The sequence below is a fragment of the Haematobia irritans genome, chromosome 1 (genome assembly GCF_050003625.1).
Source record: "Haematobia irritans isolate KBUSLIRL chromosome 1, ASM5000362v1, whole genome shotgun sequence".
NCBI classification, from domain to species: Eukaryota; Metazoa; Arthropoda; class Insecta; order Diptera; family Muscidae; genus Haematobia; species Haematobia irritans.
In genome coordinates this window covers 244,693,349-244,718,107 of record NC_134397.1, presented here as the reverse complement: position 1 = coordinate 244,718,107, position 24,759 = coordinate 244,693,349, and the positions used below count along the sequence as shown (strand labels likewise).

Sequence of the window (24,759 nt, the reverse complement as noted above, 5' to 3'; positions counted from 1 at the left end):
GACGTAGTGGGGATTCTCAAAAGAGTCCCCAAATTCAAAAAATGTTGGCAGGGTATAAACCGATCCCGAGATTTGGTTTTGGAGCCTCTTGGAGGAGCAATTTCATCCGAGTGATTTGAAATTTGGTACCTTGTGCTAGTATATGGCCGTTAACAACCATGGCTAACTAGGTCCATATCGGTCTATAGATATATATAGCCCTCAGATAAATCGATCCCCAATCACACAAAAATTTTTTGTAGACTTACCTATACATAACTTTTTTGTCTAATATATACCACGTATGGACTAACTCACAATTTAGAAAACGATGTTAAGAAATTTTAAGATACCACAACCCAAGTAATTCGATTGTGAATGACAGTCTTTCGTAGAAGTTTCTACGCAATCCATGGTGGAGGGTACATAAGATTCGGCCTGGCCGAACTTACGGCCGTATATACTTGTTTTGTACTCTCTTAAAAATTGTATTTTCCATCCCTGATACCTAAGCCATTTGCTACATTCTCCAGGGTCATCGATTATCGGTAATCGTACGCGCTATCGATTCGCAAGTGTATTATCGATTGTGAAAAAAATCGATTTTGCTATCACGTATAGTTTACTTGCAAAATTATAAACATTTGTTTATTAACCGTGCCGCGAATAAGACGTTTTTCTGCCATTTGTTTACAAACGCTCGGTCGTCGCTGTATTATTGAATGGCAATGAGAAATTAATTTTCAGAATGAGATTGATTTAAACACTAAACAAAAAAAGAAAATTACGCGAGTGTTTTGTAGTTTTTGGGAAATCGAAGCGAGAGAGATACATACATACAAAAAATTTGGCACAGCGGTTTTTGTTCGGTCGGTTTCAGCTGCTAAGACGTCGCCGTCATTTGTTTGGGGGAGCAGCTGGGTTCATGTGAATGTGACATTTATTATAAATCACAAGAAAAAAAAAACATAGAAGACCAAAAAAAAAAATACAAAATTCATTCAGATTTGTTTATTTCGTTTTGTGTTTGTGGTTGTCTGACAGTGTTTGTGGTTTTGGTGGTAGTGGGACGCTGCTATAGGCAGCGGAGGAATGACAGGAGTACCCAACAACTCACAGGTGATGAATGCATAATCACGAATATATGAATGGACGCACCTAGCGAGATTACATACATATTGCCATCTAAGAATCCCAGAGGTATCGTACATGGAACTTTAGGATTTTAGGGTCTACAAACCATGGCCCCCATTGCAGTGGTATAGCAACCTAACTAAAGTCGTGGGCATTAACAACTATGGATACACATTCCAAATAAACAAACTAAATTATATGTGAAACAAGAGCTGTGTACATATATACTAGGGGTGATTTTAAATTACTTTGTTTATAGATTCTTAGCAGTAATTCCACCTCTCACCAAATAAGCATACTCACATTCACACACAAACGTACACTATACCCACAGATATGTGCCAATATCTTCTTAGCCTGCCTCAAAGAGACGAACGTCCAAGCTGCCAAGTTCTTAACTATGACGCAGCTGTTTCCAATGGCAAACATCAACAACGTTGCAGTAGCAGCAAAAGCCTACGTCCAAGCACAAGACTCCGCCGCCAACCATCGTCGTCATATCTTCACTACCAGCAACAACGCAACACCACCTTAGCAGCAGCATTGAATGGCAGTATTGGTAGTGGAGGCTGTATTAGGTCCAGTTGTTTAATGTTGTTTTTCATCTTAAGTTTGCTAGTGGTGTTGATTGAAGCCACCAATACCATACATCCGGCTGAGCCACACAATTGTCAACATGTTCATCCCAAAGCTCATGAGGTACGTAACAACAATGACACAGAATAACGATTACCAGGCAACCAACTTGGAGTTGTTTTTTTTTTTTTTTTGGTTTTGTCAACACGAATCCTTGAACAATTATTGAGTAAAGTAGAAATGTACACATGTACATCCTTTTACATCAGTATGTACATGTGTGTGTTATGCGATTTTTTTGATATTCATATGGGGACCAAACGAAATAGAGAAGTCTACATATGATGTGTTCGTAATATTCTCAAATCGTATGAATATAAATTAAAACAAGTATATGAGGCAATAAGTTTTGCCGGGCCGAAACTTAAGTACCCACCACAATGAATCATATATAATAGTTACCTTTGGAAACTCGTCATGGTAGCGGATTTCTTGAAAATACGAAGAATTTCAGGTGGATCTGATGGCAGATACTCTCCAAGAAGATCGGTTCAAATGGTACTTTTCACGTTTCTACATACGGAGACTACGTCACATACTGGATTTATAATAAGTTTTGTTTGAGATTTAGATGAATCTTAGGGCGTTTTCGATTCGCAAAAAATATGTTGCCTTGGTGTTACACTACTTTTTCCCTAATTGACATTTCGGCCAAATGATAGTGTAATTCTAAAGTTATTATTAATTTATAATATTGTGAGGTATAAAGTATCCAAAATCTATGACAGTGTCCTTGATATCTCGCAATCAATTTCGAGAATGTTGCACCTTTTTTCCCAATCGAAATCGCCCTTAAATATCTCGTCTAAGCCTACACGAAAATCCAATGGTGTGAGGCCTTTCATATAATTTTTTTACCCCTTTTCTCGAATGAGCACAAGAACTAAAATAGCAAATTTTACTTTCTGTTTCATTCAACCTGCTATCCCCTCAAATGGGGGAGATTGGTACATATTAGAATTATATCGATGCCCTCATTCCAGAGTACGCTAAGTCCACTTAGCGTATTTTGATGGAGTTCGTTGTGTTTTATTCGGATTTTTGTGAATTACATCCTGTCAAAATTTCGAATTTATTGGACACTTCTATCAAAAGTTATGATTAATATTGTACTTAGCCTGTGAGTAAAGTTTTAAAAAATGTCCAATGTAAAAAGGTCAAATGGCTTTGTTCGGTTAAAGTGGTCCATTACATTCACGGTCGAAACATGAGACAAAAATAATCTACTAACATTTGGAGAAAATCTTTTCAAAAACTAAAAAAATAAAAAAATTATTTCTACAGGAAATTTTGTCCATTTTTATACCCTTCACCACTACTGTGGTACAGGGTATAATAAGTTTGTGCATTTGTATGTAACGCCAAGAAGGAAAAGTCTGAGACCCATCGTTTAGTATACCGATCGTCTTAGAATTAAATTCTGAGTCGATTTAGCGATGTCCGTCTGTCTGTCTGTCCGTCTGTCTGTCTGTCTGTTGATGTATTTTTGTGTGCAAAGTACAGCTCGCAGTTTTAGTCCGATTGTCCTAAAATTTGGTATAGGGTCCTGTTTTGGCTCAAAGACGATCCCTATTGATTTTGGAAAAAAATCGGTTCAGATTTAGATATAGCTGCCATATATATTTTTCACCGATCTGGCCATAATTGGCGTGTATATCAACCGATCTTCCTAAAATTCCGTACATCCGAATATTTTATGAGTCTCGAAAAACTTGCAAAATATCAGCCAAATCGGTTCAGATTTAGATATAGCTCCCATATATAGCTTTCGCCCGATTTACACTCATTTGCCCACAGAGGCCAATTTTTTGCTCCGATTTAGTTGAAATTTTGCACAGGGAGCAGAATTAGCATTGTAGCTATGCGTGTCAAATTTGGTTGAAATCGGTTCAGATTTAGATATAGCTCCCATATATAGCTTTCGCCCGATTTACACTCAAATGACCACAGAGGCCAATTTTTTGCTCCGATTTAGTTGAAATTTTGCACAGGGAGTATAATTAGCATTGTAGCTATGCGTGCCAAATTTGGTTGAAATCGGTTCAGATTTAGATATAGCTCCCATATATAGCTTTCGGCCGATTTACACTCATATGACTACAGAGGCCAATTTTTTGCTCCGATTTAGCTGAAATTTTGCACAGGGAGTAGAATAAGCATTGCAGCTATGCGTGCCAAATTTGGTTGAAATCGTTTCAGATTTAGATATATTTCCCATATATAGCTTTCGCCCGATTTACACTCATATGACCGTAGAGGCCAATTTTTAACTCCGATTTAGTTGAAATTTTACACAGGGAGTAGAATTAGCATTGTAGCTATGCGTGCCAAATTTAGTTGAAATCGGTTCAGATTTAGATATAGCTCCCATATATATGTTTTTTTGATTTCGACAAAAATGGTCAAAATACCAACATTTTCCTTGTAAAATCGCCACTGCTTAGTCGAAAAGTTGTAAAAATGACTCTAATTTTCCTAAACTTCTAATGCATATATATCGAGCGATAAATCATAAATAAACTTTTGCGAAGTTTTCTTAAAATTGCTCCAGATTTAAATGTTTCCCATATTTTTATTTTTTACTAACATTATGTTCCACCCTAGTGCATTATCCGACTTAAATTTTGAGTCTATAGATTTTGTAGAAGTCTATCAAATTCTGTCCAGATCGAGTGATATTTAAATGTATGTATTTGGGACAAACCTTTATATATAGCCCCAACACATTTGTCGGATGTGATATGGTATCGAAAATTTAGATCTACATAGTGGTGCAGGGTATAATATAGTCGGCCCCGCCCGACTTTAGACTTTCCTTACTTGTTTTCTTTTGGAAAATTTTGTCAAAATTTTATTTTATTTTTTGTCAAAATGTTATATTGTCAAAATTTTATTTCTATTGAAAATTTTGTCAATTTTGTAATTTTTAGCCATGTTATAAAGGGTGGTTAAAATTTCAAGGGCCAATGTTGATTTTGAATAAAACACAAACTATTTAGGAAATTATTGTAATTTTATTTTATTATGATATATTGGTATTACTCAATTATGTATGGAACAAAATATCGGCCAAATGGGCGCCGCGATCTCGGTGGCACACCTTCATCCGATGGTCGAAATTTTCGATAACACTGAAGCATAATGGAGGTTCTATGCAGTTAATGTGCCGAATTATCTTATCCTTTAGCTCTTGAGTTGTTGCTGGCTTATCGACGTACACTTTTTCTTTCAAATAACTCCAAAGAAAAAGTCCAACGGTGTCAAATCTCATGAAAATTTTGGAAGTGCTTTTAAAGTGGTGCCTTTAGAACAACTCCCAATTTTTTGCTTGGAAAAGTGTGGAACTACCCTACGGGAAATGGATCAACCACAGAACTGACAGGACTAGTCGCTGGGGTTTTCATTGACGGAGTAAACTTACATTTTAGGACGCGTCTTGGACTCATCCCAAAGGACACGTCCTGGGACAATTTAGCAGGAGCAACCCATAAACTGTTCCTCTGGAACCAGTCTCGGACAAACTCTTAGAAATCTCTTTCAATTTGGGCTCCTAACCGAACCCGAAATGAAAAAATACTTTTGAAATATGTCGAAAAAAGGTTATTCTGATAATTTTATTTCACTAAATGTGAAAATTGCAACTAACTGGAGCACAGGTATCAAAAGACGAATCTGTGCCAAATTTAAGGACAATAGCGCCATTATTAAAGGCTGTAGGTGGATTACAACAGACGAACATGGTTCAATCGTCTTTGAATTTCTTCCTGATCAATAATATACTTTATATAGTCGGAAATCAATATTTCGATGTGTTACAAACGGAATGATAAACTTATTATACCACCATCACCATTCTATGGTGGTGGATATACCAACAATATTTTTTCGTTTCGTTAGAACATTTCTTTATGACATTTAAAGCAGGGAATTCTATGTCGTTTCGCTCCAGTGCGCGAAACAAGGAATCATTGGAAAAAAAACAGCAGCAGAAATCACAGCTGCCACATTTGAATTCTACCAAATGTGGTAAACAGTAAAAAATCCACCAATAATGGCCGATTTTTTACTGTTTACCTCTCCAACTTTCGTAAAATATCTCTCCAACAAAGCTTCAATTTTGTACAATTTTGACAAAATTGTGTATAGAAATAATATTTTGACAAAAATTTCTATAGAAATAAAATTTTTACAAATTTTTCTATAGAAATAAAATTTTGAGAAAATTTTGTATGGAAATTAAATTTTCTATAAAAATAAAATTTTGAGAAAATATTTTATATAAATAGAATTTTGACAATATTTTCTATAGAAATAAAATGTTGACAATGTCCTTTTTATAGCCGAGTCCGAACGGCGTTCCACATTCCAGTGAAACCACTTAGAGAAGCTTTGAAACCCTCAGATTATTGTTGGTTTTGTTCTTTAAGCCAAATAAACTTGACAAACATTATTTTCCTCTGTTGGTTAAGCTACACTTGTAGTTTAGTCAATGCATGGAAATAAAATTTTGACAAAGTTTCCTATAGAAATAAAATATTGACAAAATTTTCTAAAGAAATACAATTTTGACAAATTTTGCTATAGAAATAGAATTTTGACAAAATTTTTTATAGAAATAAAATTTTGACAAAATTTTTTATAGAAATAAAATTTTGACAACATTGTCTATAGAAACAAAATATTCACAAAATTTTCTATAGAAATTAAAATTTGAGAAAACTTTCTATAGAAATAAAATTTTGACAAAATTTTCTATAGAAATAAAATTTTGATAAAACTTTCGGTAAAATAAAATTTTGACAAAACTTTCGGTAAATTCAAATTTTAACATTTTCTATATATATATTCTAAATCTTAACAAACTTCAAGATAGGGTCTTCTTTTATAGTAGATTTTTGGTAGAATTTTTTTGAAAATTATGATGGACTTTTGTTGGCACCAATGCACCCTCACAAAAAATCGCTTCTGTAACATATACTCCCAAACATATTTTGCTTCAAGCATATACATTTTTGGGTATTGCCCAAACATTTATATGTTTGATCTCTTCCAATATATAATATGTTTGAAAGCATATTGGTCTAAACAATATATGTTTGGGTAGTCTAAGTTCCAAACATTTTGTATTTTTGCATTCAAATTCAATAATGTTGTCTTCCAAAAAACAATATGTTATTATGTGAACATATAATATGTTTGGAAGCATTTTGCACCCAAAAATATTATTACAATATTTTGCTCAAAATTTTATTTATTTATTTATATATTTACAATCATAATGAATTATGAAAATAAACAGGTAGTATAGGTGCTAACAACATAGGTTTTCGACCTGAATGCTCAAAATTTTGTTTCTGCCTAATTGTATATTCCCCCACATCTTTCTCACTTCCACGAGATTTTTTAGTTCTTAGCACCTTTTTCTGTAATACAAACATTGTAGAAGAAATTATTCAATTTTATGATTTTTTTTTATTTTAATTTTTCCTTTTGCCGGGCGGGGATTCGAACAGCGGACCACACAGTTTGTAAGGATCAAAGAAGTAGCTGATCAATTGCCCAAGGAAAAATAAAATGTTAATTTTGTAATAACAAGCAACAACCACCAACTTAATTCAATATCGCTCCCTGTTAAATAGCGCTCCAAGCTACTAAACACATATATGTTTATAGGCTATTTCTAAATTAATATATGTTTGCATCCAAGCATATTATATTTACAAACATTTTATGTCCCAAACATAATATGTTCTAACATATTAACATATATGTCCCAAACATGTTATGCTAGTTTATGAACATTACATGCTTGCACTCAAAAATATTGTGTTTAAAAATTTGTGTTCCAAACATATAATGTTTATAGCCAAACATATGAAAAACAGTCTTTTTCATCCGTGTGGTTAAAACAATTGCCCTGCTTCGATTCAAGCGACTGTTTTTTGTTTCCAATCTTTATCAAATGTGATCTTCTTTGTAGGCTAAGTGCTTAAAGCACCACCTTCATAATGTAATCCTCCGTTGTATTAATGTAAGACTCGGCTACATATTAGGATGAAAACTTTTGCACTCCATTTCACAAACATCTATACAAGCTTTCTTCAATATCATCACAATATTTAATAGAATTGTCCCAAAAAAGGACCAACGATTAAATTGCCAAACATTGTCATCCCTATTGCGTTATAATCCAAACCAATCACCTTGAATGTTATGACGTTGCGTAAATGTTCTGCCAATTTTCGTTTATTTTTCCCATTGCTATATTTTTCTAAGAAACCTGGGTGATGGAAATTGAACTCTGAGGCAAGGAGATGAAAGCAAATTTCTGCAAGGCAATACAAAATCCTTCAAAAATTGTTAAGAAGTTTTGTCTACATTTGTTGTCTTTTTTTCATAAAGTAGACATTGTTGGAATTTTCCTTGGAACTTTATAAGAGATGTATTTTATAACATCATCAACGTAAATAAATTACCTTGAATGTAATACTTAGAGAGAGAGGAGAGTTCAATTAACTTATTAATATTAAATATAATTTTTTTTTTCTTTTTAAATTTTGCTATATGCTTGAGCACCAGGCCAGACTGGCTAGTTGGTTAGATGGTGACATCTCCTCATAAACTTTACTTACATTTTTTTATCTCTGAATAGAGTTAACCATCTCATATGCCAAGAGGGAAGCTGCAATTGTCGTGCATCGGTGAAGGGTGACAATAAAAATAAAATAAATAAAGAATTTGCTGTAACTCCCCATTGTATTTACATCAATTAGGTGCAAAGCAAAGTAAAGCTCTGCAAAACCACCAAACAACAGTCAAAACACCAAACAAAACAAAACAAAAAAACTTGAGCAGAAAATAAATAAATCCCAAAGTAACAAAACTCGGAGAAAGAAATACAAAAAACCAGTTTGCTTCAATAGTACATTTCAAGTGCTGTTCCTATGGCTCTGTGGCTAAGTTTGAAGTGTTCAATATTTTCTTTAAGTATACCCTCCATATTCAATATAACAGGGGTGGTGGGGGTGTGGGCCTACGTATAGCCGTTTTGCGCTGTTTTTATGGGTTGGAGGCAGCGGCACCCAAAAAAAAAACAAATGAAGCCGTACACTCTGTATTTTTATGGTTTATGCTTTTTATGTTGCATGTGCTTAACTCTATATTTTTTTGTTTTTTTTCTATCTCTTGGTTAAATATCAACATGGAGCAATGTACTCTAAAGATTTTCTTTGCCTAAAGGCAAAATAGCATAAAAATAATGAGATAAAATATAATAGTATAGCGAATAGAACAAGGATGAATATGTAGTAGTATAGTCATACTGGCAAAAAAACTCTGATTTTATTTAAGAAATTCGCTTAAAGAATTTATTTGGAAGTAGAGGTGTGCGCGTGACTAAAATTCCACGCACACTCACGCACATTCACGAAGCAAAATGTTTATTCTCGCACGCTCACGCACGATACGTTTGGTAGCCAATCCCACTCACGCACATTCACGAAATGAAAACCAGTACTCACGCACGAACTACTTTTAAAGACTCACGTTCACGCACGACTCACGACAATTCACATGATTCACGACAAATTCACGATTCTCACTATATTTTCCAAACGGAAATCAGCAAACGTAACAAAATTCAAAAATAGAAATAAAATTTTGATTAAATTTCCTTTAGAAATAAATTTTTGACATTTTCCTATAGAAATAGAATTTTGGCAAAATTTTCTATAGAAATATAATTTTGACAAAATTTTCTATAGAAATTACATCTTCTATAGAAATAAAATTTTTACAAAATTTTCTATAGAAATAAAATTTTGACAATATAAAATTTTGATAAAATTTTCTATAGAAATAAAATGTTTTTAAGCAATAATTATCACAGTTTCGGCTATAGGTCGATTAAAAAACATAGGATTGATGTTTTTATTTAAGTTTTATTTCCAATATTTCGGTTGACTTCGTCAAAACCGTTTTCAGGGCTGAAGTGAAACAAAAAACAGAAAATTTTTAACCCACATTTTCATGAAGCTCCGTTAGTGCTCCGTTAGCTAACGAACTTTTAAACCGTACCATGGACATATCTGTCATCTTGCCTATATATTCCACATGCCAATTAGAAATTTAACTGCTGAAAATTTTTCAGTTAAAATTAACCGAAGAGAAGATATTTGCAATTTACTTTCTGTTAACTGGCAGTTAAAGCCTAACGGAGTTACAAGAAAATGGCCGTAAATTTAATTACAAAAATCACGAACAAACAGAACCAAACAATAAATTATTTAACTACTATTACTATTTACATTTATTCTGGTGTGCACAGCTTTACACTCTGTTTTACACTGAATCTAATTTTCTCTTATATTTTTGTAATGTATGTCTATATATTCGAGCACAGTTCTCAATTTCTTTCTTGTAATTCATTCTCTCGTCAGGTGGAGTGTTGATAATGTGCAGCATTTCAAGAGTAAATCTGCGTCTGTAGTTGTTTTCGTGGTCTAGAATTTTTACGTCTTCTAAGTTTGGCTTGTGACCTGTGAGCGCACAGTGGGCCGCAAGCGCTGTTTTTTGCTCCATGGGTTTATCAGTGGCTTTAATATCCGATTTGTGAGAAGATAATCTAGTTTTCAGTTTTGTCATTGTAGTACCAATATATGTCTCTTTACATAAATTGGATTTGTCACCGTTACATTTAATCTTATAAATTACATTGCTTTTATCGTCATTTTTGATTTTAGTTTTAGTTTTACTAAATAATCCATTTACTGTTTTCGTAGTTTTTAACACGAACTGATTGATATTTCTTTTTGTCGTACAAATTAGACTTGCACAGTCTTTCCGAAAAGCCAGATATATATGTCACTGGCTTGTAAATTTTAAGTTCTTTTTCGGTATTTCCATCTTTGTTGTTAATCTGCTTTGATTTTACTTTATATATTAGATTTTGAATTGTCCTTAATGGGAAATCATTATTGGTCAGTATTCTTTTGATTTTCTCTCCATTTTCGAAATGAAAACTAGGATCACTAATGTTGAATACTCTCCTGATGAAGTTCGTCGCAGTATTGATTATAATACGTTTGCTATGATTTGAATAAAAGTTAAGTAGACGTCCCGAAGTTGTTGGTTTCTATAGAAATAAAATTTTCAAAATTTTCTATAGAAATAAAATTTTCAAAATTTTCTATAGAAATAAAATTTTGACAAAATTTTCTATAGAAATAAAAGTTTGACAAACTTTTCTATAGAAATAAAATTTTAACAAAATTTTCTATAGAAATAAAATTTTGACAAAATTTACTATAGAAATTAAGTTTTGTCAATATTGTCTATAGAAATACAATTTTGACAATTTTTTTGTTTTTTTTTTTGACAAAATTTCAATAGAAATAAAATTTTGACGAAATTTTTTATAGAAATAAAAGTTTTGGCAAAATTTTCTATAGAAATAAAATTTTGACAAAATTTTCTATAGAAATAAAATTTTGACAAAACTTACTATAGAAATAAAATTTTAACAAAATTTTCTATAGAAATAAAATTTTGACAAAATTTTCTATAGAAATAAAGTTTTGTCAATATTGTCTATAGAAATACAATTTTGACAATTTTTTTGTTTTTTTTTTGACAAAATTTCAATAGAAATAAAATTTTGACGAAATTTTGTATAGAAATAAAAGTTTGGCAAAATTTTCTATAGAAATAAAATTTTGACAAAATTTTCTATAGAAATAAAATGAAATTATAACAAAATTTTCTATAGAAATAAAATTTTCAAAATTTTCTATAAAAATAACATTTTGACAACATTTTCTATAGAAACAACATTTTCAAAATTTTCTATAGAAATAAAATTTTCACAAAATTTTCTATAGAAATTAAATTTTCACAAAATTTTCTACAGAAATTAAATTTTGACAAAATTTTCTATAGAAATAAAATCTTCTATAGAAATAAAATTTGTACAAAATTTTCTATAGAAATAAAATTTTGACAATATAAAATTTTGATAAAATTTTCTATAGAAATAAAATGTTGATAAAATATTCTATAGAAATAAAAATTTCAAAATAAAATTTTCAAAATTTTCTATAGAAATAAAAATTTCAAAATAAAATTTTCTATAGAAATAAAATTTTGACAAAATTTTCTATAGAAATAAAATTTTGACAAAATTTTCTATAGAAATAAAATTTTAACAAAATTTTCTATAGAAATAAATTTTTGACAAAATTTTCTATAGAAATAAAGTTTTGACAATATTGTCTATAGAAATAAAATTTTGACAAATTGTTTTATGGAAATAAAATTTTGACATTTTCTAAGAAATCAAACTCTGGCCAAATTTTCTCTAGAAATAAAACTTTGACAAAACTTTCTCTAGAAATAAAATTTTGACAAAATTTTCTATAGAAATAAAATTTTGACAAAATTTACTATAAAAATAAAATTTTGACAAAATTTTCTATAGAAATAAAAGTTTGACAAAATTTTCTATAGAAATAAAATTTTAACAAAATTTTCTATAGAAATAAAATTTTGACAAAATTTACTATAGAAATAAAGTTTTGACAATATTGTCTATAGAAATAAAATTTTGACAAATTTTTTTATGGAAATAAAATTTTGACATTTTCTAAGAAATCAAACTTTGGCCAAATTTTCTCTAGAAATAAAACTTTGACAAAACTTTCTCTAGAAATAAAATTTTGACAAAATTTTCTATAGAAATAAAATTTTGACAAAATTTACTATAAAAATAAAGTTTTGACAAAATTTTCTATAGAAATAAAAGTTTGACAAAATTTTCTATAGAAATAAAATCTTAACAAAATTTTCTATAGAAATAAAATTTTGACAAAATTTACTATAGAAATAAAATTTTGACAAAATTTTCTATAGAAATAAAGTTTTGATAAAATTTTCTATAAAAGTAAAATTTTTACAAAGTTTTCTATAGAAGTAAAATTTAAAAAAAAAAAAAATTCAGTAGAAATTAAATTTTAACAAAATTTTCTATAGAAATAATGTTTTGTCAATATTGTCTATAGAAATACAATTTTGACATTTTTTTTGTTTTTTTTTTTTTGACAAAATTTCAATAGAAATAAAATTTTGACGAAATTTTGTATAGAAATAACAGTTCGGCAAAATTTTCTATAGACATAAAATTTTGACAAAATTTTCTATAGAAATAAAATTTTCAAAATTTTCTATAAAAAAAACATTTTGACAACATTTTCTATAGAAACAACATTTTCAAAATTTTCTATAGAAATAAAATTTTCACAAAATTTTCTATAGAAATTAAATTTTCACAAAATTTTCTACAGAAATTAAATTTTGACAAAATTTTCTGTAGAAATAAAATCTTCTATAGAAAGAAAATTTTTACAAAATTTTCTATAGAAATAAAATTTTGACAATATAAAATTTTGATAAAATTTTCTATAGAAATAAAATGTTGATAAAATTTTCTATAGAAATAAAAATTTTAAAATAAAATTTTCAAAATTTTCTATAGAAATAAAATTTTGACAAAATTTTCTATAGAAATAAAATTTTGACAAAATTTTCTATAGAAATAAAATTTTGACAAAATTTTCTATAGAAATAAAATTTTGACAAAATTTTCTATAGAAATAAAAGTTTGACAAAATTGTCTATAGAAATAAAATTTTAACAAAATTTTCTATAGAAATAAATTTTTGACAAAATTTTCTATAGAAATAAAGTTTTGACAATATTGTCTATAGAAATAAAATTTTGACAAATTTTTTTATGGAAATAAAATTTTGACATTTTCTAAGAAATGAAATTTTTGCCAAATTTTCTCTAGAAAAAAAATTTTGACAAAATTTTCTCTAGAAATAAAATTTTGACAAAATTTTCTATAGAAATAAAATTTTGACAAAATTTACTATAAAAATAAAGTTTTGACAAAATTTTCTATAGAAATAAAAGTTTGACAAAATTTTCTATAGAAATAAAATTTTAACAAAATTTTCTATAGAAATAAATTTTTGACAAAATTTTCTATAGAAATAAAGTTTTGACAATATTGTCTATAGAAATAAAATTTTGACAAATTTTTTTATAGAAATAAAATTTTGACAAAATTTTCTATAGAAGTAAAATGTAGACAAAATTTTCTATAGAAATAAAATTTTGACAATATAAAATTTTGATAAAATTTTCTATAGAAATAAAATGTTGATAAAATTTTCTATAGAAATAAAAAATTCAAAATAAAATTTTCTATAGAAATACAATTGTGACAAAATTTTCTATAGAAATAAAATTTTGACAAAATTTTCTATAGAAATAAAATTTTGACAAAATTTTCTATAGAAATAAAATTTTTGACAATATTGTCTATAGAAATAACATTTTAACAAAATTTTTTATAGATATAAAATTTTGACAAAATTTTCTATAGAAGTAAAATTTTGACAAAATTTTCTATAGAAATAAATTTTTGACAAAATTTTCTATAGAAATAAAGTTTTGACAATATTGTCTATAGAAATAAAATTTTGACAATTTTTTTTATAGAAATAAAATTTTGACAAATTTTTCTATAGAAATAAAATTTTGACAAAATTTTCTATAGAAATAAAATTTTCTATAGAAATAAAATTTTGACAAAATTTTCTATAGAAATAAAAATTTGGCAAAATATTCTATATAAAGAAAAAAAATTTTGACAAATTTTTTTATGGAAATAAAATTTTTGGCCAAATTTTCTATAGAAATAAAATTTTGACAAAATTTTCTATAGAAATAAAATTTTGACAAATATTTCTATAGAAATAAAGTTTTGACAATATTGTCTATAGAAATAAAATTTTGACAAAATTTTTTGTTTTTTTTTTTTTTGTTTGACAAAATTTTTCATAGAAATAAAATGTCGAAAATTTTTCAATAGAAATAAAATTTTGACGAAATTTTGTATAGAAATAAAAGTTTGGCAAAATTTTCTATAGAAATAAAATTTTCGGTAGAAATAAGTTTGACAAAATTTTCTATAGAAATAAAATTTTGTCAAAATTTTCTATAGAAATAAAATTTTAACAAAATTTTCTATAGAAATGAAATTTTGACAAAATTTTTTATAGACATAAAATTTTGATAAAATTTTCTTTGGAAATAAAACTTTGACAAAATTTCCATAGAAATAAAAAATTTTCTAAAATTTTCTATAAAAATAAAATTTTTTGTTTGAAAGTTTTTTGGCTCGAGTGGCAACCCATTCCGGAAAATAATAATTATGAGCGGCAATTGCCACTTAAAGAACATAAGTAAGTGGTCGTCTCTGTGGAAGAGTACAGTTTCTTGAATACCGTGTGATTCCAAACTAGAAAAGATGAAATTATGGATTTATGTATATCGATTGAATTTGTGTGTATTTGTTTCGAAAAGAATTAAAGCGTAATTGCTTTTCTGTATTTAATGAGAATATATAATGATCTTATTGTTAGAATGAACATTTTTTTTTCGGTGAACCCATCACATTGAATGAATTATTTAGAAATCTTTTTTTTTTTGTTTCATAACAGGTTCTAACTTTTTAAATTTAAATTATGCTTATAAATAACAATTAATTGTTTGAGTGTTGTCTACATTGCGTATTTGCAATTAATGCTTTTATTATTCTTTCACTTGATTTATTTCATTAAAAAGAGTTTTAGGAAAATATTCGATTATTGCTAAGTACAGTGGGGGGAATTTTTTTATCGTTTGACTATAACTTGGTTTTTGTAGCCGGGGCCGCACTCTGGAATAGGGTTTTATGAGTTGATGTGCATGTTAGCAATAGCCAGGAGAATACGAGATATACACATGTTGTATTTTCCTATAATGTTCAGGACAATACCGTTGAGTCGGTTTCACCAAGTCCATTCGTCAGTCTGTCTGTTAATACAATTTTGTGGTAACCGACTTCAAATTTAGCAGAAGTAAAATTGAGGGTGTAGGGGTACAAAAGTCGAACTTAACGAAGTTTTATGTTATGCCAAATCTAATAAATGGCATTTGATCGGCTTTGAAAGAAAAAATCAAAAAATTGACAATGAATTCAAAGAGGAAAATGGATTTAGTATTTTTTTTTTTTTTTGAAAAAAAAATCGAGAATCAAGTTTTCAATAATTGCAAAAGTAAATAAAATCACATAAATCTTTACTTTCTTCTTGCTACTTTGCCTGTACATATTTCTAGGGGTTATTACCGTCAGAATAATAAAGTTAAAATGTCAATAGTATCCGTTTATGAGTTTATATTCCCGGCAACAAGCTTGATTGATGTATTAAAAGTACAAGCATTTGAATGGTGTCATTTTATTCGATAGTAAAATTGTGGTTTGTGACCATTACTTGTGCAGGTGCATTATTATAAAATTTTTTGCATTTTAATAGAAAATTATTGCAATATTGCCTATGATGAATTCCAGTAATGTAGGTCTGTACTTTCCAAGTAATTTTTTATGATTGCAATGTTCGCGCGAGCGCGCTATGTCCCATCAAGTTGATTTGTACGTGCAATACCCATCGTGTTGGGCATTATGTACGACCTTGGGCGACAAAAAAAAAATCAAACCTATCTGAAATCTGCTTTACTGCCTTTTTGCAATCACCGGTAGAGTCGACGTTTTTTTTTTTTTTTGTTATTTGTACTCCATTAGTTTTTTGTCTTTTGGTTTTTGTTGTTGCCAATTTTTACTGAAAATTAAGTATTCTTTTTATTGAAAACCTCAAACTCGGCTCTATCCAATGGGTAATAGCTTTTACACTTAACTACAAATTCAAATGGTGATACTGGATGTTTTTGATATGGACCCCAAGTGAGCGATAATTTCATAGTAGCCCTCACTTTTGGGTTATTTTGGTTTAATAGCCCGAAATTAAGTTGAAATGTCATGGAATGAGTTTTAGTTTATAATTTTCTCAAATGTCAAATTAATTAAAGCTACTTATAAAGTCAAATCTTATTGTCCATTTCCAATTCCATTGTTTTTTTTTTTAATAATCACAAACAAGATAATCGTTTTGTTTAAAACAAAAAACAAATGAATCACGTGATTTAGGGTATTAATGCTTTTATTTGAATTGAAGCGAAGTTTATCTGCTCTACTTAATTTCTTGTGACTAAATAAGATTTTATTTTTTGTTAAAAAAAAATAATAATTAAATTAAAATTAAGGAATATCGCGATTTAATAAATTTGTATTAAACACAAAATTTTCTTCAAAATTACTTGTCAAAATATAAAAAAGAAAATTCTATAAAAATAAAAATAAAAATTTGATGAAATTTTTATAAAATTTTATATAAAATAAAATTTTGGTGAAAATTTTAGATGAAAATAATATTTTGATGAAATTTTCTATAAAAATGAAATTTTTAAGAATTTTTTTATAAAAATACATTTTTAGTTCCATTTTCTTTTTTTTTTTAATCACAAACAAGACATTCGTTTTATTGTTACAATAAAAGCAAATGAATCGTTTGTTTTAGCATTAACCCTTTCACTACCGATGTCCACTTAGAAGGACATTCGAAAAAGACACCAAATTCTATTTTCCCACTTAGTTTCGATTTATTTCTCGATGTTATTTTAAAGTACAGGATTTAATCTAAATAAGCTATAAATATTTTCTATATTGGTGAGCACAAAAATACATTTTTATAAACTTCTTTAACAATAAACGAAAAATACGAAAATTTGAGACAAATTTTTCTACTGTATGTTTCTAGTAAATGGACATTTATACAAAAACTATAGCTAATACTCTTTTGGGTTCTTTTTTGTATTTTTTCTCACACTTTTAAAGATGTTGTAGGCCAAATAGCGCTCATTTTCGTAAGGCCATTCGGTCGCAATTCAAGAATCAAGTTTTCAGAATAAGCCCATATAGCTCTTGAAGTATTTGAGATAGGTTTTAAAAATGACAGTTTTTGTTCTAAATGCTGTTAGTACAAGTAAAAACAGAAGAAAAATTAAAGCTTTTAACATAAGGTTTATTTCAGGGTTAATACATTTGAATGGAAGATAATTGTTTCTGAACTACGTAATTATTATTATACCCTCCACCATAGGATGGGGGGTATATTAACTTTGTCATTCCGTTTGTAACCCATCGAAATATTGCTCTAAGACCCCATAAAGTATATATATATTGAGTCGATCTGAGCATGTCCGTCCGTCCGTCCGTCTGTTGAAATCACGCTTACTTCCGAACGAAACAAGCTATCGATTTGAAACTTGGCACAAGTACTTGATATTGATGTAGGTCGGATGGTATTGCAAATGGGCCATATCGGTCCACTTTTACGTATAGCCCCCATATAAACAGACCCCCAAATTTGGCTTGCGATTGCTCTAAGAGAAGCAAATTTCTTCCGATCCGGCTGAAATTTAGTACATGGTGTTAGTATATGGTCTCTAACAACCATGCAAAAATTGGTCCATATCAGTCTACTTTTACGTATAGCCCCCATATAAACGGACCCCCAAATTTGGCTTGCGATGGCTCTAAGAGAAGCAAATTTCATCCGATCCGGCTGAAATTTGGTACATGGTGTTGGTATATGTTCTCTAATGACCATGCAAAAATTGGTCCACATCGGCCCATAATTATAAAGGGTGATTCTTTTGAGGTTAGGATTTTCATGCATTAGTATTTGACAGATCACGTGGGATTTCAGACATGGTGTCAAAGAGAAAGATGCTCAGTATGCTTTGACATTTCATCATGAATAGACTTACGATCTGCCACAACGTCGAATTTTCAGTGAATGGGCCCTAGAAAAGTTGGCAGAAAATCCGCTTTTTTATCGACAAATTTTGTTCAGCGATGAGGCTCATTTCTGGTTGAATGGCTACGTAAATAAGCAAAATTGCCGCATTTGGAGTGAAGAGCAACCAGAAGCCGTTCAAGAACTGCCCATGCATCCCGAAAAATGCACTGTTTGGTGTGGTTTGTACGCTGGTGGAATCATTGGACCGTATTTTTTCAAAGATGCTGTTGGACGCAACGTTACGGTGAATGGCGATCGCTATCGTTCGATGCTAACAAACTTTTTGTTGCCAAAAATGGAAGAACTGAACTTGGTTGACATGTGGTTTCAACAAGATGGCGCTACATGCCACACAGCTCGCGATTCTATGGCCATTTTGAGGGAAAACTTCGGAGAACAATTCATCTCAAGAAATGGACCGGTAAGTTGGCCACCAAGATCATGCGATTTGACGCCTTTAGACTATTTTTTGTGGGGCTACGTCAAGTCTAAAGTCTACAGAAATAAGCCAGCAACTATTCCAGCTTTGGAAGACAACATTTCCGAAGAAATTCGGGCTATTCCGGCCGAAATGCTCGAAAAAGTTGCCCAAAATTGGACTTTCCGAATGGACCACCTAAGACGCAGCCGCGGTCAACATTTAAATGAAATTATCTTCAAAAAGTAAATGTCATGGACCAATCTAACGTTTCAAATAAAGAACCGATGAGATTTTGCAAATTTTATGCGTTTTTTTTTTTAAAAAAGTTATCAAGCTCTTAACAAATCACCCTTTATAACGTCTTGAAGTAGAAAACATTTTCCATGAATCTGAGTCCACATTCAATAAAAATTATTGGAAAAATTATTCTTTAATAAATTTTTTTTTAATCGAAAATGTTGATGAAATTTAAAATTTTCTAAAATAATAAAATGTTGAAGGAATTTTTTATAAAAATAAAAAATTTAGATAATTTCAAGTTGATGGCAATATTGTGACAAATTTTCTATAAACATTTCATGGCAAATTTTTATGTTGACATAAACTCCCACAATATTTCCTTCTGCTCTAGTTTACACTGAAAATATTTGTGCTGTCATTGAATTTAATAACCACGTTCAATTTATAAACATAAAAAAATTAAACTAAATCCAAATAATTATTTTGCAATAAAAAATAAAATAATTTTGGTGTCAGTTTAACGACGACATTTTTTCTGAAAAATATTGAAAATTCATCATTTGTTTTTTTTTTGTAATATAAAAACGCTATTTTTTCTGTATCAATTGGTCGATATATACACATAGTGAAGAGTTGTCTTGTTGCTATAACAATTACCACTCACTTCATCTATTATTAGCGGCAATTCAGGTGTGCCGCCTTAAAGAAATACTTTCAATTTCTTTCTGCTGGCTTCAAAATTTTCAGGAACCAATTTGTCTTAGTTGACTGACCACAGGAAATGGTCATGCGATTAAATCACATTACACTGTGAACCATCGGTTAACGATTGTATTGTATATCACAAAACAAAAAAAAAATAAAAAATATATCCAAAAATTACCTGGATTCCGGACATTTTACCGGCCAATTGCCAATGTAATGAATTTGTATTTGAACTTAACATAAAACATAAATTTCTTTTTTTATTGCACACTTTGTGTTATGAGTTTGCAGAAATTCATTCGCTCAACGTCATTGTTTGGACCTGTTTTGTGGTTTTGTTAGTTTTTTATCTTTTGATTTGTTAAATGTGATTTTAAATGTTTAAACGTGTCTCTCACGGTTGCACCGGTTTACAAGTTTATTTTTAATTTGAATACATAGCTTTAAATCAAAAAAAAAAAAATCCAACAAAAAATTTTAATAAATTATAAAATGTAATTTTTAATGAGTATTATTTGAAAATATTGCTCAATTTTATTCATTAACCTGCAGCATAGTTTACGTAAATTATACATTATAAATTATCTCACAAAAATAATCTACCAAAATTTGTGGAAAAATCTACCAAAAAAATGCCAAACAAAAAATCTTATTTTGCAAAATTTTATTTGTATAGAAAACTTTGTCAAAATTTTATTTGTATAGAAATTTTTGTCAAAATTTTATTGTTATAGAAAATTTTGTCAAAATTTTATTTCTATAGAAAATTTTGTCAAAATTTTATTTCTATAGAAAATTTTGTCAAAATTTTATTTCTATAGAAAATTTTGTCAAAACTTTATTTCTTAGAAACTTTTGCCAAAATTTTATTTCTGTAGAAAACTTTGTCAAAATTATGTTTCTATAGAAAATTTTGTCAAAATTTTATTTCTATGGAAAATTTTGTCAAAATCTTGTTTCTAAAGAAAAATTTTATTGTTATAGAAAATTTTGTGAAAATTTTATTTCTATAGAAAATTTTGTAAAAATTTTATTTCAATAGAAAATTTTGTCAAAATTTTATTTCTATACAAAATTTTGTCAAAATTTTATTTCTATAGAAAATTTTTTCAAAATTTTATTTCTATAGAAAATTTTGTCAAAATTGTATTTCTATAGAAAATTTTGTCAAAATTGTATTTCTATAGAAAATTTTGTCAAAATGTTATTTCAATAGAAAAATCTTCATTTTATCTCTAAGGAAAGTTTTGTCAAAATTTTATTTTTATAGAAAATTTTCTCAAAATTGTATTTCTATAGAAAATTTTGTCAACATTTTATTTCTATAGAAAATTTTTTTCAAAATTTTATTTCTATAGAAAATTTTGTCACAATTTTGTTTCTATAGAAAATTTTGTTAAAATTTTTTTTCTATAGAAAATTTTGTCCAAATTTTATTTCTATAGAAAATATTGTCAAAATTTTATTTCAATAGAAAAGTCTATATTTTATCTCTAAGGAAAGTTTTGTCAAAATTTTATTTCCATAGAAAATTTTCTCAAAATTTTATTTCTATAGAAAATTTTGTCAACATTTTATTTAAATAGAAAATTTTTTCAAAATTTTATTTCTATAGAAAATTTTGTCCAAATTTTATTTCTATAGAAAATTTGGTCAAAATTTTATTTCTATAGAAAATTTTATCAAAATTTTATTTCTATATAAAATTTCGTCAAAATTTTATTTCTATAGAAATTTTTGTCAAAGTTTTATTTCTATAGAAAATTTTGTCAAAATTTTATTTCTATAGAAAATTTGGTCAAAATTTTATTTCCATAGAAAATTTTATCAAAATTTTATTTCTACAGAAAATTTTGTCAAAATTTTATGTCTATGGAAATTTTGTCAAAATTTTATTTATATAGAAAATTTTGTCAAAATCTTGTTTCTAAAGAAAATTATGTCCCGATTTTATCTCTAAGGAAAGTTTTATCAAAATTTTATTGTTATAGAAAATTTTGTGAAAATTTTATTTCTATAAAAAATTTTGTAAAAATTTTATTTCAATTTCTATGGAAAATTTTGTCAAAATTTTATTTCTATAGAAAATTGTGTCAAAATTTTATTTCTATAGAAAATTTTGTCAAAATTTTATTTCTATAGAAAATTTTGTCAAAATTGTATTTCTATAGAAAATTTTGTAAAAATTTTATTTCTGTGGAAAATTTTGTCAAAATTTTATTTCTATGGAAAATTTTGTCAAAATTTTATTTCTATAGAAAATTTTGTCAAAATTTTATTTCTATAGAAAATTTTGTCAAAATTTTATTTCTATAGAAAATTTTGTCAAAATTGTATTTCTATAGAAAATTTTGTAAAAATTTTATTTCTATAGAAAATTTTGTCAAAATTTTATTTCTATAGAAGATTTTGTCAAAATTTTATTTCTAAAGAAAATTGTGTCAAAATTTTATTTCTATACAAAATTTTGTCAAAATTTTATTTCTATAGAAAATTTTGTCAAAATTTTATTTTTATAGAAAATTTTGTCAACATTTTATTGCTATAGAAAATTTTGTCAATATTTTATTTCTATAGAAAATTTTGTCAAAATTTTTATTTATTTTATTTCTATAGAAAATTTTGTCAAAATTTTATTTCTATAGAAAATTTTGTCAAAATTTCATTTCTATAGAAAATTTTGTCAAAATTTCATTTCTATAGAAAATTTTGTCAAAATTTTATTTATATAGAAAATTTTGTCAAAATGTTATTTCAATAGAAAAATCTACATTTTATCTCTAAGGAAAGTTTTGTCAAAATTTTATTTTTATAGAACATTTTGTCAAAATTTTATTTTTATAGAACATTTTGTCAAAATTTTATTTCTATAGAAAATTTTGTCAAAATTTTATTTCTATGGAAAATTTTGTCAAAATTTTATTTCTATAGAAAATTTTGTGAAAATTTTATTTCTATAGAAGATTTTGTCAAAATTTTATTTCTATAGAAAATTGTGTCAAAATTTTATTTCTATACAAAATGTTGTCAACATTTTATTTCTATAGAAAATTTTGTCAAAATTTTATTTTTATAGAAAATTTTGTCAACATTTTATTGCTATAGAAAACTTTGTCAACATTTTATTTCTATAGAAAATTTTGTCAAAATTTTATTTCTATAGAAACTTTTGTCAAAATTTTATTTCCATAGGAAATTTTATCAAAATTTTATTTCTATAGAAAGTTTTGTCAAAATTTTATTTCTATAGAAAATGTTGTCAAAATTTTATTTCTATAGAAAATTTTGTCAATATTTTATTTGTATAGAAAATGTTGTCAAAATGTTATTTCAATAGAAAAATCTACATTTTATCTCGAAGGAAAGTTTTGTCAAAATTTTATTTCTATAGAAGCTTTTGTCAAAATTTTATTTCTATAGAAAATTTTGTCACAATTTTATTTCAATAGAAAATTTTGTCAAAATTTTATTTCTATGGAAAATTTTGTTAAAATTTTATTTCTATAGAAAATTTTGTCAAAATTTTATTTCTATAGAAAATTTTGTCAAAACTTTATTTCTATAGAAAATTTTGTGAAAATTTTATTTCTATAGAAGATTTTGTCAAAATTTTATTTCTATAGAAAATTGTGTCAAAATTTTATTTCTATAGAAAATTTTGTCAAAATTTCATTTCTATAGAAAATTTTGTCAAAATTTCATTTCTATAGAAAATTTTGTCAAAATTTTATTTCTATAGAAAATTTTGTCAAAATTTTATTTCTATAGAAAATTTTGTCAAAATTTTATTTCTATAGAAAATTTTGTCAAAATTTTATATCTATGGAAAATTTTGTCAAAATGTTATTTCTATAGAAAATTTTGTCAAAATTTTATTTCTATAGAAAATTTTGTCAACATTTTATTTCTATAGAAATTTTTGTCAACATTTTATTTCTATAGAAAATTTTGTCAAAATTTTATTTCTATAGAAATTTTTTTTAAAATTTCATTTCTATAGAAAATTTTGTCAAAATTTCATTTCTATAGAAAATTTTGTCAAAATGTTATTGCAATAGAAAAATCTACATTTTATCTCTAAGGAAAGTTTTGTCAAAATTTTATTTCTATAGAACATTTTGTCAAAATTTTATTTCTATAGAAAATTTTGTCAAAATTTTATATCTATGGAAAATTTTGTCAAAATGTTATTTCTATAGAAAATTTTGTCAAAATTTTATTTCTATAGAAAATTTTGTCAACATTTTATTTCTATAGAAATTTTTGTCAACATTTTATTTCTATAGAAAATTTTGTCAAAATTTTATTTCTATAGAAATTTTTTTTTAAAATTTCATTTCTATAGAAAATTTTGTCAAAATTTCATTTCTATAGAAAATTTTGTCAAAATGTTATTGCAATAGAAAAATCTACATTTTATCTCTAAGGAAAGTTTTGTCAAAATTTTATTTCTATAGAACATTTTGTCAAAATTTTATTTCTATAGAAAATTTTGTCAAAATTTTATTTCTATGGAAAATTTTGTCAAAATTTTATTCCTATAGAAAAGGTTGTCAAATGTTGTTCAACAAGTGAAAAAAAAAAATAAATATCTAATAAATTTTCTTCCATTTTTCGAAAATATTTACTAATTTGTACGTTGCATCTGCGTTTGTAATACAGTTTATTGAAAATTTTCTAAAATTTCTTAAATAAACCAAAATTTTCCATCTTGCTGAGGTCTTTCTTTTTGGAGTGTAGGGTATAGTAGCTGTCAATTGGCAGATTGCTACACTAGGATTGCCAAATCCCGAAATATAAAAGACAACCCTCTTATTAGGATTGCTTGCAGAATCAACCCGACAT

At 27.1% G+C, this 24,759-nt stretch overlaps 1 protein-coding gene across 2 annotated transcripts in view; it reads left to right on the top strand.

Moving 5' to 3' along the window:
- Positions 1–611: 611 nt before the first annotated feature.
- Invadolysin (leishmanolysin-like peptidase, invadolysin) overlaps positions 612–24,759 on the top strand; it is a 108,323-nt gene continuing 84,175 nt past the window's right edge. Inside the window, exon 1 of one of the 2 annotated variants that reach the window (XM_075310797.1) lies at positions 612–1,812. In XM_075310797.1, the coding sequence (XP_075166912.1) occupies positions 1,450–1,812 (363 nt within the window). In that variant the 5' untranslated portion in view covers positions 612–1,449. The remainder of the gene's footprint in view (positions 1,813–24,759) is intronic. The other variant, XM_075310861.1, reaches the window with a different exon arrangement.